At 41.7% G+C, this 14,082-nt stretch overlaps 1 protein-coding gene across 2 annotated transcripts in view; it reads right to left on the minus strand.

Moving 5' to 3' along the window:
- Positions 1 to 14,082, minus strand: part of col5a1.L (collagen, type V, alpha 1 L homeolog) — a 103,262-nt gene that overhangs the window by 59,268 nt on the left and 29,912 nt on the right. For both annotated transcript variants that reach the window (XM_041572351.1, XM_018229490.2), the window contains exons 3-4: positions 13,194 to 13,407; positions 10,367 to 10,529 (exon numbers count right to left, since the gene is read on the minus strand). In XM_041572351.1, the coding sequence (XP_041428285.1) occupies positions 10,367 to 10,529; positions 13,194 to 13,407 (377 nt within the window). The remainder of the gene's footprint in view (positions 1 to 10,366; positions 10,530 to 13,193; positions 13,408 to 14,082) is intronic.

A 14,082-nucleotide genomic window follows, 5' to 3' on the forward strand; every position in this document is an offset into this window, starting at 1 on the left:
ATCACAGCTATCTCTCTCTCCTATAAAGAGGTCCTAGACACAGCTCTCTCCGATATGAAAAGGTCCTAGCTACCGTGAACACTCACCTATAAAAAAGTCCTAGCCACATTAGTGTTTCTTAAAAAACCAAAACATTTTTATCCTGTAACAAGCCACTTCACAAATTTAATGTTTTGTTTTCCAGGTGATTATGTCTCAATGGTATCCAATTATTTAAAATAAAAAAGCCTTTGATCAAGATGCTGCTTTCAGTATGCAGCACTTCAAAACCTTTTAGCACAACCCGTGATTTACAAGAATGATTATTATTATTATTATAGCCAAGGAAGCCAATTGCCAATCAAGTATTGTGCTAAGTGCCACAAGTCAGAAAGCCAGAAAAACAAAATTATATGTAATTATTGGGGAAAAGGGCAAAGCCAGCAATTTGCTACTGTGGAAAAAAAAAAGAGTGTATAAAGTCATAAAATCTCCTAAACTATTTGGTGAACACTAATGCACTCTTCAAGTCTAAAACCAGAGCTCTGTGGGAAACACCTATCCTGCCTGTCCTTGAGAGGCCAGGAGGTTCAGCTCTGATGCCCACCCAAGATTTTCCATACTCAGCCATCAATAAATACTACGATATATCTTAGATTGGGTTCTATTCAATGGGAGTATCTAAAGTCAGAACTCTCCATCTGTTATGGCAGTGCCTTTCGATTACTCAACAAGAGATGTTCTACAAAGCTAGAATGGTTTCCTAAATCCATTATCAGTTAGTATAATGTAAAAGTGGCATTTTATGAGACATTTATGAAGGCCTGCATACACAGATCTTTGATTTGCTACATGATGGCTGACCTTCTAGTCAATGGCTTTTTTAGGTAGCATATGGAAGCTTGGTACCAGCTATGGCAGATTCCTTCTAATAACAGGCCTCGCATGCAATAAACTAGATGAGCCAAGGGCAAACTTAAAATAGCCCCCCTGTAAAACAATTAGCAATGCCTTTCAACCTTCTACCACATGATCCATGAACAAATGTGACCATGATGAGCCTCAACCGGCAAAGAACAGATGTCCAATATACCCTGGGTCATGAAAGATGCAAAAGGTGAGAGATCTCGCTGGCCATTGACATATTGGTCCATGTAACGTCTATGTGCCAGGGACCTGCTGCTGTTATTTAAGTGCTAATCTTTATATGTTTGTTTTTTAAGGCGAGCCAAAGCTCAAAAAGACCTGATGGTGGGCAGGGTTTTCTCTTTTTTAACTGTAAAAAATAATATATCTGATATTATAATAAGACACTGTTAATGCCGTGTTTACGATGAATCTTGGTGACCAAAACGGAGTCTTATTTAAGTTCCATAAAAGTTCTTAAAGTGTTAACACCATTATATAACAATGGCATGAGCAATAGCGACATTGATGGAACAGGGGGCTACATTCCCTGCATGACCCTTACCATTTCTCTTTCATTGAGGGCCTTTCAGTAGTTTTCTAAATACCATGAATAGAGCCAATTGTCTGCCCTGACCTGGTAGTTTCTGGACCAGCTGCCAAAGTTCAGGAAGCAATGGAACATCTGAGAGCATCAAGCTGGATTTCCATGTCTGTCACCCTGTTAAGTCACACGGAAAAGTCATGTAGGATGAGCAAAGAAGGATGAAGAACTCTCTGTTTGTAGAATGTTTGAGGGACATGTACACATTTAGGAATCAGGCCAATGATGGGTTTGAGGATTACAGCTCAAACTTTTATGCTATAGGAAAATAAAGTACATAGAGAAGAAGACAATTATGCCAGGAATTCATTGGAGATGGGGAACAGAGGAAAGACACTAGCTACCTAATAATTTACCCAGATGTTGGCAAATTGGCTAAAAAACAATAGTGCGTTCTCATCTATTTTAATTTAATTGAAGTAGGTTTCTGCAAGTGGCCCTATGAAGAGATGGCCTTCTGCTGGTTCTTGGCAACATTCTAGCTAAATAGAACATTCCACCACTTAAAATTTTGATATGAAATTACTATGAAGTGTAATCCAGAAAGCTACAAAGATTTATGAAATGGAGTTGCCGGGAAGCGTCATCAGATGTTGCCCTGCTTTTGCTAGAAGTTCAAATGAACACATTGCTACGATGTTTGTTTAGACTGTAAATGGGTTTATCAAATGTAACTGGCAGGTTTCGATGGAAAACCGCGCCTAGGAGAAAGTGGTTCATCTGGCTGGAATGATGAGTGTGCTAGAAATGAATCAAGAGTGATTTATCTACACCGTGTCTTTTTCTAGTAAAGAAAATACATCTTGTAAACCTTGCTTAATATCCAGTCAATAAAGGAGCTGCCTTAGAAAAAGGAGTAGGGGGATAAACTGTCCATTTTAATAGCATTTAAGCCAGAAGAAGTTTTATACCACTGGTCCAACCTTGACCTGATGGATGATAGGAAGGGGATGGTTTTAATTGTCCTGGGTTTAATTCCAAATCAGTGGAAAATTCATGTTCACAGTGGATGATAGGTGCTATGGAGTCTACGCAGAAGACCTCACTGAAACCAAGCTCTATTTAAAATATATGACATGTGATATCTAAAGTATAGTAAAACCTAGCCCAAATGGCAATATATAAGACCTGGTAGAAGTCTTGATGCAATTTCAGCCTAGATCATCCTTCCCGTTGGTGTGGGCCCTAAAACTCTTTTGCTATGTGGCCCAGTAGACTCTAGCTGGGCTCTGGGAAACCACAGGTTATTCTATTTTTTGCTACCAACCAATAAAAATGGCACTAGAGGCAATTGCAGCTACTAGGGAACAATGAACAACAGAGTATTTATTTACAGAAAACGTGGCAGCCCTATTGTCTTTATGCTCACACGCATAACCATCATGTAACTGTCGCCTGGGGTAGTGGAGATTTCAGCATCTGTTTATCACTTAAATACTACATATTAATATGGAATCAGCAGTGGGAAAAACTAGCACAGAAGTCAATTCCAGCTGCACACAGGTAGAACAATGTTATTGACTCACACACTACTAAAACCCTAAAAAGCTCCCAATTACAAAAGGTCTACTTAATTATCTCCCGCCACGTTTGATATTATGACATACTGTGGTTTGTGTTGTAAAATGAACCCTATGTGCCACTTTCCAAAAGGGGCACTCTGTTGGCTTTGGCAAATAGCCAGTGACATTTTAGATCTTACTGAACAATTTTAGAAGCTTTGCCTGCAGGTTCTGAGGGGAGAGAAACAATGGTGACCTCCAGGATTGCTATTAGCATGCTAAGCTTACATATGCACATAGGACTGGGAATGGCGTAAGAATATGAGATCACCCAGTATCACCAGTCTTAATCAGCCATACCAACCCATACCTTCAACCATACCTTCAACCTCCTCAATCAAACTCAACCTGCAGTTTTTTCACCCAGCGCTCAATCTGCTTTCCACCAGGAATCAATGTCAACAGGGAAGTAGTGGAGCTGGATTTAAGAAGAAAGAGGAGAATGCCCTCTCTGATTCAAACCTAATCAACTGAAATGCTGCCTGCCCAAGAAACACATTCAACAAAAGTCTCCAGTAGGTACCCAACAAGGAGCAACTCCACCAAAAACACTAGACCATCTGGTAGACCAGGCAGGTTGCCGAGCATGGTGATAATATGTAAGGCATCATCAAAACAAGGCATTCAAAAGCAAAGAGTTAAAGTGCCCATGTCTACTCTCCATGAATTTGTTCAGGCAGAACGCCAAGCTTCTGTAAACAGAAATAGGATGTGTGCATCAGAAAACACCACAGCGATCTTTCCATCCCTACAGCTAAACCTCTCACACTGCGAAAATATGACTCGCTAACATGAGTGACTCTCGGCTGCATTTAGAAGATGTCTGTTTAACGTCTGAATTCCATTGCCAGAACAGTGTAAGGAATTACCCACCCTCCTTTCCCTGTTCCCATCAGCCAAAACAAATCAAATTAAAATATTTGCGCTTCTGACATTTTTCTACACTGAGTCATTCTTTCGCAGGGGAAAAGAAAAAAGGTTCTGGAATACCGAACCGGACAATCGCCCCGGATATCTTTTCATCGCTTCCATAAAGCTAACCAGAAATGGTTTTTAATATAAAATTATATTTTTAGGCTTTTAAGGGATGACATTGTTTTACTCCAGCTAGTGAGTTTTATATGTTTTCCTGGGTCAAGTCTGGTTGTCATAGGGTACTACGCACTTCATCTCTAGACAGCTGATTCCCACACAAACACCCTTTATCAGAAGTGTCTCCTCGAAATCCAATCCAACTCATAGCAAACATCAATAAACCATTTGGCTACTTTTACAGACTGACTTAGGCCACTCTTAATGCCCTAATCATTTATGACTATGGGAACCCAAGGCAAAGCACTTGTTTTAGATCTAAGCAGTAGACCAAGGGTCCTTAACCTATTTTACCTGTGAGCAACTTTTTAATGTAAGAAGAGTTGGGGAGCAATGAAAGCATGAAAAATGTTCCTGGATGGTGCTAAATACAGCAAGTGCTGTGATTGGTCATATGGTAGCCCCTATGTGGACTGGCAGCCTAAATGAGGCTCTGTTTGGCAGTACACCTGGTTTTATGCAACCAAAACTTGCCTCCAAGACAGGAATTCAAAAATAAGCACCAGGCCATTGGGAGCAATAACCAAGGGGTTGGTAAGCAACATGTTGCTCAAGAGCCTCTGGTTGGGGATTACTGCAGTAGACAAAAAGTAATATACAAAGCCATTTGGGCAGAAGCCAATGGCATGAAAAAATGTCATGGAAACCGTAACTGCAACCACCATACCGATGAAAAGCCGTAATTCCCATCATCTTCAACTGGTAAGTGCGCAGGTCCGATGCCTCTAAGAAGTAAACACTGGAGACTGAAGCTGAATGTTTGTTTAGTTAGGGACGTTGCTGCGTTCACAGTTTGGGCGAAACTAATTGTCACTACACGGGGAAGATGGCCAGACAGATGTAAACCGTTTGCACAGACGTGACAAAGTGTTCCTGGAGCACAAGACTTTCTTATTCCATTCAAACAAAACAACCCTCTACAAACACCAGCTGCCAGCAGACTAGTAAATAAGGCAATGGATTCCGACATGAAAGCCAGATGGTGACATCTTTGTATTAAATAATTCAAACCCTATCTGAATTAGCAGAAAACTACTTGACTGCAATAAAACCACACTCATAATTTCTACTTGTAAATCTGCCTCTGACAAATGCCCAGAGCACTTCTTGGGGTCCAGGAGTTGCTCAGCAGAGAAACAATAACGTCTTTATATCTGGTTTCCTATAAAATGCCATTAAAAAAGTCAGTTCAGTCTAACTTGTTCAGAGCTGTATTTCTGCCTTAGCCATATATTATCCATATTTGTTGCAACCCAGTACTGGCATTGGCTGTAGGATACTGTACTGGAATTAATCCTCAAGGAATTGGCACAAAATCTCTTATCTATGAAGTGACGGCTTGTGTGTTTGGAAAGTATATGAGTAATTCTAAACCATCTGTGAAGAGCTCACCCTCCTGCACATCTGTTCTGCCTAGTTGTTTATACAAATGCTGAATGAGGTCCAGTTTCATCCAAGTAACATCCATATATTGTAGGAAGATATATAAACTATGGTATCCACTTAAAAGCACCAGTCTGAGCTGAGTTTACAAGTTAGAGGCAATGGGGAACCCAAGAATCTTTGGTGGAATTACAAGGTCGAAGGTTCATAGTCAAGGATTATTCAAGACCATTTCCTATGATCATATACTTCTTCAGGGAACATTTAAACACTGAATTAGTTGAAGATATTCTGAATATGCTGTGGTACTATGCAGTAGTAAAGGTTTGAGACAGGAGAGCTAATAAGGTTGCAGTTGGAGAACAGACCAGGATTAGCGGTGTATTTAGAAGTAGGTGTTCCGATGTAGACAGGATTTCACTTTTTTATTTATATGCAAGCCTTAAGACTTTCACTTTTATCCCAGGAGTTGTGGAGACTACAGTAAAGCCTGGTAGATAGGTGCAACAAGTGGAAGGACATATAGTAAGAGCTGCTGATGAGCCAGAAGAAACCCAGTTAGCAGAAGGTTACAATAGTGTTTGAAGTCATAAATCTTTAGCACACTTTGAAGATTTCAATATGTGAAATAAATCATTGGCCAGAATCAGAGATGGTCCCAAGATAACAATTTTGGAAAGATGTGTTGGACATTTGACTTGTTGACAGGTCATAGGCCTGCAGAAGGTACCACAAGGTTTTTCACACACATACTCTATCCACATACTCTATCCCTAACAAAACACTAATACTTTCTTATGGAAGAGATGACAATAGAGTAAACAAGTCTGATGAAATGTTTCCATGTTTGCTTTTGGATGTCAGTGGAGGGAGAATGAGTCAGACGTGGGCATCCTGTGTTCTGCTCGACTCATCAGAAATCCACTCCGGCATTCCCGGGCAGCCTCCCAAGGGTCTGATATCTGCTTGATTTGCAAGAGGCACATGTACAGCAATGATCATGTCTATATCTGAGTCAGAACTCCACCTGCACACCGGGGATGGCTAAGGCAGCGTGAAGATTTTCCTTTGGGGGGCTGGCACGCTGCCCAGGCTGTCAGAGAGAATGCCGAGGCAGAATGAAAGTATTTCATGTGTTCTTGCCATTTCCAGAGAGAGAGAGAGAGCGCTGAAGCTTGTGCAAAGCAGGACTTGTTTGTTTCAATCACAAGGTGTGCATCCAGCTGCTCCCCGCCTTATTGTTCACTAAATTAAAACCGTTTTGGAAAGCTACAATGCACTGTAGGGCCCAACGGCACAAACACAGGGGGGAAAATGCCTTTCCATTTGATGATGTTCTGTGCATTCGTGATACCTTATCATTTGGAGGCATTTATCCAGCACTAAATCACAGGTTTACCTTAAAATACACAGCAACATTATTTTCCAAACCCATTTTATCTGCCAGGTTGAAACCGATGTTCTGCCTGCAAGAGCCATAAATGCATTTACTATTCGGGTAAACAAGTGATGACCCTAAATAACCTTTGCCTAATATTCATTCAGCTTTTATGATGTTGTAACTATCCTTGATATGTACAGAAGGGAATGTTTCCTTGTAATTAATTATCTAAAATTTAGTATATTAAGGTTGCCTTTATCGGTCTTCTGGTAGGGAGCCAGGCCAAGCTACCTTAAGGCTAAGGAATAATGATGATGTACCGGTACTGGCTCATGACCTATACAAATTGGTTCAGCTACACCCCGTGATCTTCCTTCCCCCCCAAGTGATATATATATATGTGACGGAGACTTCTGTTTACTCCAAAACACAGATGCACATCTGCATTAGGGGTTAAAGTCATCTGGAGGGCCTTAACCTTGTAGAACATCCTTGTATATTTAGTATAATTCACTAGATGACAGATTCAAGGCCCTGAATATAATAATGATGATATACAGTAAATCCATTGAGGTCAATTGAGTTCTTGAACAGCCTGAGCACCATAAAAATCTCTTGCAGTGTCGGACTGGCCCACCAGGATACCAGGAAAACTCCCGGTGGGCCCAGGGGTAAGTGGGCTTCTTGCTTCTAACAATTTGGTCTATTTCATGGTCATTCCCTATTTCTTTATGAGAACAAAGAGGCTTAATAATGGAAGAAGATAGTATAGTATGTAGAGAAAAGAGACTAGGTGAATAAAGAGGTTGATGAGAGGAGGTATAGTAGTTTGGAAAGTGGGCCCTCAGCCTAAGGTTTTGTGGTGGGCCCCTGGCATCCCAGTCCAACACTGATCTCTTGGAAGGCTTCATCCAGCCCATTGCTTTGGTTTGACAGACCAGCCTGAGGGCCATAAAAATATCTTGGAAGGCCACATCCAGTCCATGGAATCTGGTTGGATGGACCAGCTTTAAACACAAAGGAAGTTACTTGTTGTATCCAATGCACTTTAAGAGAGATTCTAAGACCTGAATGGCTTGTTTCAACAGCCAATGAAAATGAGTCCCTAAAGTCTTATTGGAGAGCAATTACCTATGCTTTGCATTACAGAGCAATATTGCACTCACGGCTCTATATACACTAGGCTGTCAACAGAGCATAGCAATGAGATGTAAGGAGACGATCAGTAACTAATATTTCCTCCCACAAACCTGTTCCGTAGTAAAGGACACAGTTTCTAACATAAACAGAAAACCTGGCTGTGTCTGAACTTTTTATGAAAGCCAGCATGTCGGAAAACCTGCAAGGTTGTGAAAGATATTGGCAAGAACGCTCTACTTTCCATAGCTCCCTGCCATGTTCTACATTGGTAGCATTACCTTGCTTTCTTACTCACTTAAAGTATTATAAGCAAGAAAAAGAAAGAAGATTAACGCCGAGAGAGGTAAGAAGGTGCGCAGCCAATATCATAAAATAACTCCAAATATCAACATAAATGTCCTGTAGAAGACTATGAACCTTTCTACCCAATCCACTGGGGCTTGATATACAAATTCCACTCAAAAGAAACATGGACATGATGCGGGGGGTGAAGATTATGTTTCAGTGGCCTTAGCATGAGGGGTTTCTCAACACCATGAGGGAAAGGGTGTTTTCTCTGGAAAATCAAAGGGACTATTGACTATTAGAAGCAGGACGGCGAGGCAGCTGTATAAACAGTTTTGAGAAGAAAAGCCTAATGAGGGAACTCACTGAGATGCTGATCACTTCCCACTCAAGATGAAGTGACCACTAAGAAAGGGAACACTAGAGTCCAGTATACAGACATGTCAGGCTTGGGACGGTAGATTTCACCAGCCCAAGGGCAACCGTTTCTAGTTTATCTCACAAGCAAGGTGGGAACATAAGAGATCTGTGAGGCCAAACTGAGAAAGGGAAAACAAAACGACAAAGAACATCCTTTGTGAGAATATTTTTCTTACAAGCGCATGTGTTTTACTAGTGAATTCACTTTGTGTTGTTCTACTAAATGTCCATTTCCTGTTTTAACTTGCTGATTAGCTGACCGGGGTTAATTGCACACTAATGACACGCCGGCATTCATAGGCCTGGAATGCTCACTGTAAATAGTCACATATTGGTTTGGAATTCAATGTGCAGCTTAAAATGATACTTTCTCCTGCCACGGAGACCCGCCAACATTAAACAGCCTTTCTGATAGATATTAACCTGTATCCTGACTTATACGTAAGAACCCGTGGTTAAAAATACAATTTCTCGGCAGCTTACAGGAAGTGAGGTTTGTACTGAACAGGAAATGAGACGTGCAAAATAAGAGTTTCCATATGAATTCTCTCTCAGTTGTCCTTAAAGGCATTATGAACCCAAACCTAAAATCTCGCCTAATGCAAGCAACTGACCGATAAACATGAATTGCAAATGTTGACTGAAAGCTGGGTCTGTCTTCCCCTTGATCTTGTCTTCGATGCTGGCTCTCATTCCATGTAGTAGTGAAACAATGTAGCAGCCGTCAGCTCACCTCCTGCCAAAACTCAATTTCCCACAATACCTTGCACACGTCTGTGACTCGCTGTTAATTGCAGGACATGCAAGGCATTGTGGGAACTGGAGTCTTGACAGGGGGAGCGCTGACAGCTGCTACATGGTTTAGGGATAGGCAAGGGATGGCCAGATACCGCTTTCAGAAGCAATTACATTTAGGCAGGGTCGGACTGGAGCCTTGGGGGCCCACTGGGGCTGCAAATGGAGGGCCCTCCTAGCAGTCCCCAGGGGCCCCCCCTGACCTTAAATTCCTGGGCTTGGCGAGCGCATGCACAAACACGTTGAACCCAACGCATGTGCAAAAACCACAGCACAGGTTCAGCTCTTTACTGGGCAGCTGGGGGAGCAGGTGAGGGCCGGGACCCACCGGGTTTTTTCCCAGTGCCCGCTGGCCCAGTCCAACCCTGCATTTACAAGCCACTAGAATGTGCAATTAATTTGTATTACAAATTGCTTAGAAGTAGATTTTTCATTCATTGGAGAAATGTCATTTTTGGGATTACAACCTGTTTAATAAAGAATCTTCTTCAAATCATCACTGGAGGAGAGTAGACGATTCCGACAACTCTTGGCAAGCAGAAATGTATGATTTTATAAATTCCCCCCTTTCAATAAGAGTTATAAAGCTATAAAGTGCCGCAGCACTTCTGCAGAGTCGCATTTCTTAACGCCTGATATTGTCTCCCATCCACACTACCTGGAAAGCGCTGGTACATTTCTTTGGAATGGTCAGAATGGAAATCCCATTTCTCTCTCTCCAGTGGGATATGTTTAAGCCATTAGAGCAGCCAAAGTCAGCTTGTTTTAGGAGCAAACAAACTGGAATATCCATCAGACTTTCCCTTAGCACGTGCCTACCTCAAAGACTTCCTCGTCTAAGATCCTGGTGCCGAACACCACAATGCCGTTAGTATCTAAAATGGGGTGGTCATCTCTATCTAAGAAACCGTTGATCTTCTTTGTACAGTCCACTATCAAGGTGATCTTCTTCTTATGCACGCTGATGGCTATTCGGTGCCACCTGGAAAGAATGGATAAAATCATTTCAGAATAATAAAAAAAATAATAATTATGAGTCTATAGATGAATCCTATTATACAACGTTAACAGAATACATTTTTGCATTAGTGCTTGGCACATCCGACCATTTGAATCTCTTGTCAATGAGCAGATCACAATGTGGGTCTGTGAAGACCTGTTGGGAGAAGTTTGCATCAACGGGTGGAGGCAGATGTCCCCCAAAAAAATTGTTTAGCCTGCCCCGCAGGTATTTGGAGAATTATTGTCCAGTTATCTGTTTGGCAGGCCAATAAGTCAAGGGACTCTCAGACTTTTAACCCTTGCCTTGAACTTGAACTTGCCATCTACCTGGTTGTTTATCCTATCGTGCACCATGTTCTGCCTTGCCTTGTTATCCCTTCCTACATTTTAATAAAATGTCCCAGTTTGCCAAGCATGCGGCCATGTCCCCAGTCCTTCCTTTGTCCTCCATGTCCCCAGTCCTTCCTTTGTCCTCTGGTGGTCCATAGAAACCCCTAGTTTACTGACAGCTTATAAAGCACTTCTCTACCTTCTCCAACATCCATGCCAGAAGCAGGTAGAGCAGCAATAACCATACCCATCAGATGCCCCATTATAACCGAGTACACTTGGAAAATTAAACATTATGCTTGGGAAATAAACAGCATTTTCTTTATTTATCATGAGCTCTACAAGTTATTATGTAGTGAGGGATTCATATACATCTATTAATAGAGAAAATGTCCAACTGCACAAAGAACTACCCAAATCCCTTTCTCAGCCCAATTGTTAATTATTATTAGGAAATATCTGGCATGGTAGGGACATAATTATACCCAGGGGAGGTAGTGAGGGTTTCGTGTCAGAGGCGGCTGCTAGAATTGTGCCTGTTAATGTGGATTAGAACCTTCTAGATCAGTGTCTGTGCTAATTGCTTTAAGAGACTGCAGCATGGAAAAACTTCTGGGAATGGAGCTATCTCCTATTGCAGCAGAACGAATACGGTGATCTTTATAAAAAAATGGATTAGCCAAATAAAAAACATGCAAACAATCATCTTAATGTGTCAATGTACGAGCATCAGTGATTACATTTCCTGAGCTAATGTGTTTTCAGCGTGGCGCTAATATGCTGTTTGGTACAGAGCAGGCGGCATTCAAGGGAAACTTAGGCCGTAAATGGAAAGGAAGAATGTTAGACAAAGGTTCTCCAACTGTTGGTCTGTTCCCTCAAGGGCAGGGGTCCCCAAACTTTTTTACCCCTTGAACAAAGGTTCTCCAACTGTTGGTCTGCACCTTCTAGGGCAGGGATCCTCAACCTTTTTTACCCCTTGAACAAAGGTTCTCCAACTGTTGGTCTGCACCTTCTAGGGCAGGGATCCTCAACCTTTTTTACCCCTTGAACAAAGGTTCTCCAACTGTTGGTCTGCACCCTCTAGGGCAGGGATCCCCAACCTTTTTTACCCCTTGAACAAAGGTTCTCCAACTGTTGGTTTGCAGCCTCTAGGGCAGGGATCCCCAACCTTTTTTACCCCTTGAACAAAGGTTCTCCAACTGTTGGTCTGCACCCTCTAGGGCAGGGATCCCCAACCTTTTTTACCCCTTGAACAAAGGTTCTCCAACTGTTGGTTTGCAGCCTCTAGGGCAGGGATCCCCAACCTTGTTTATCAATTGAACAACATTCAAATGTAAAAATGTTAGTGAGGAACACATGCATGCAAAAGGTTCCTGGAGGCACCAAATAAGGGCTGCAATTGGCTATTTGGTAATCTATGTGTTTGACAGTACACCTGGTTTTTATGTAACAAAAATTTGCCTCCAAGGCAGGAATTCAAAAACAAGGCCATGTTTAATGGGTTGGTGAGCAACATGTTGCTCAAGAGCCTCTAGTTGGGGGCCACTGACTCTAGGGAAACGCAAAACCTTGGCTGAGTCTAAAGGTCAATTAGTGACACATCTGAAAAGATCAAACATTGCACTTGTGTATTATCCATTTACAGTTACTTCTAGGGCTTAGGTTTCCCTTAGCACTAGCAGGATGATATAAAGCAGATAAAAAGGGTAAATTCATTGGCTGTTGCACATATACAACCTGTAAATATGGGTTAGAGATGATGAGGACTAACAAAAAAGAAAAAACAGCACCCATCAATCATCCCATTCTGTGTGTGTGTGTGTGGTGGACTCCCACCTTCTTCTTCAGTGTCTGCCATTTATCTAGAGAAGTTTTTCATCCTTCAACACAAAAGTTCAATTCACTTATCTGACCTTTCTATGTGTTTGCAGTGAGGGTTGCAATTTGTCAATCAGGCTAATTATCTGGCCTTCTTCCTTCCTTGTCACTTTTAAGCAATCAAGATAAATAGGAAGAGGCCTACACCAAGTCCTGTTACCATCCATGATATGAGACAAAAGGGGCAGCCTAGTGAAAACAATCCCCCCCCCCAACGTTTCAAAAGGTCAGAGCCACAAACAGCCTCCCTGTGAAAGTCTAGTATGAAAGCTACAGATACAAAGAAGAAAACAGAAACATTCTATTCAAAAATCGAATCACATACAAGTAGTATATACCGCCCTCATATGGAGGTCTAGCCAGATATGAACTTAGCAACCAATTTTGGGTTGGTTTCAGATTTAGGAGGCAGAATACGGTTACAGACACTTACTTCCCATCTGACAGATTGATGTTTCTAAAGATGGGGTAATCCTCAGGGTCTGGTTTTCCTGTGTGGTCTTCATAGATGAACACTGGAGACCTGCCCACCTGCACTCCAATCTGTTGGGTTCCCTGCTCATTGTAGATGGAAAGCAGGAATGCCTGGCTTTCTTTTTTGGGTTTCACAGTTGCCAAAATGGAGAAATCTTCTGGGAATGGGGTATCTAAAAATGGAACCAAGGCAGAGACTTTAGTAACCAGCCAATGAAATCTAGTCCTGTTCTGCTTCATCTCGTCAGTTACACGTGTCCAGAAATTCTACTGTTGGAAAAGTTTCTTCTTCAGATAAACCCAACAAGAGTGGTGGACAATCTGAAACACTTAGAATGGCATTGGCTCTGCAGAAAACAATTGTTGTTGTATAAGTTGTTAATTGTGGTATGAACATTTATATTGGACGTAGACTTGGGTGTGGACCCTCCTACAAATATTAATAGATGATCTGCTTACGTTTTTTCCAAACTGGATGAACTTATTTACTTTCAGAACTCTTTTGGTTTGGCATGAATGAACTGTTTAGGCCTGTTTTGGAATGGATGAACTGTTTTGCCCTGTTAACTCTAAATAAGGTACAACCCTAGCCAACCCTCATAGGCATTACATGGCCAAATGGTTGTTTCTAGCTCTGTTAACACATCTATATGAGAAAATAGCTAATGGTAATTCAACAGCTATAGAGGATAAGCCCAAAGCTGGGTACTACAGTCCTGCAATGATGACCCACAAGAAGTGAACACAAAGCATGGGGCTGCAGTAATGAACCTGGGCCTGAGATTCAGTTACAATCAATGAACAGGTTTTGGGGCTAAAAGAACACCCTGGTTCCTAGGGAGAAGGGT

The sequence above is a fragment of the Xenopus laevis genome, chromosome 8L (genome assembly GCF_017654675.1).
Source record: "Xenopus laevis strain J_2021 chromosome 8L, Xenopus_laevis_v10.1, whole genome shotgun sequence".
In the NCBI taxonomy this organism is placed as follows: Eukaryota; Metazoa; Chordata; class Amphibia; order Anura; family Pipidae; genus Xenopus; species Xenopus laevis.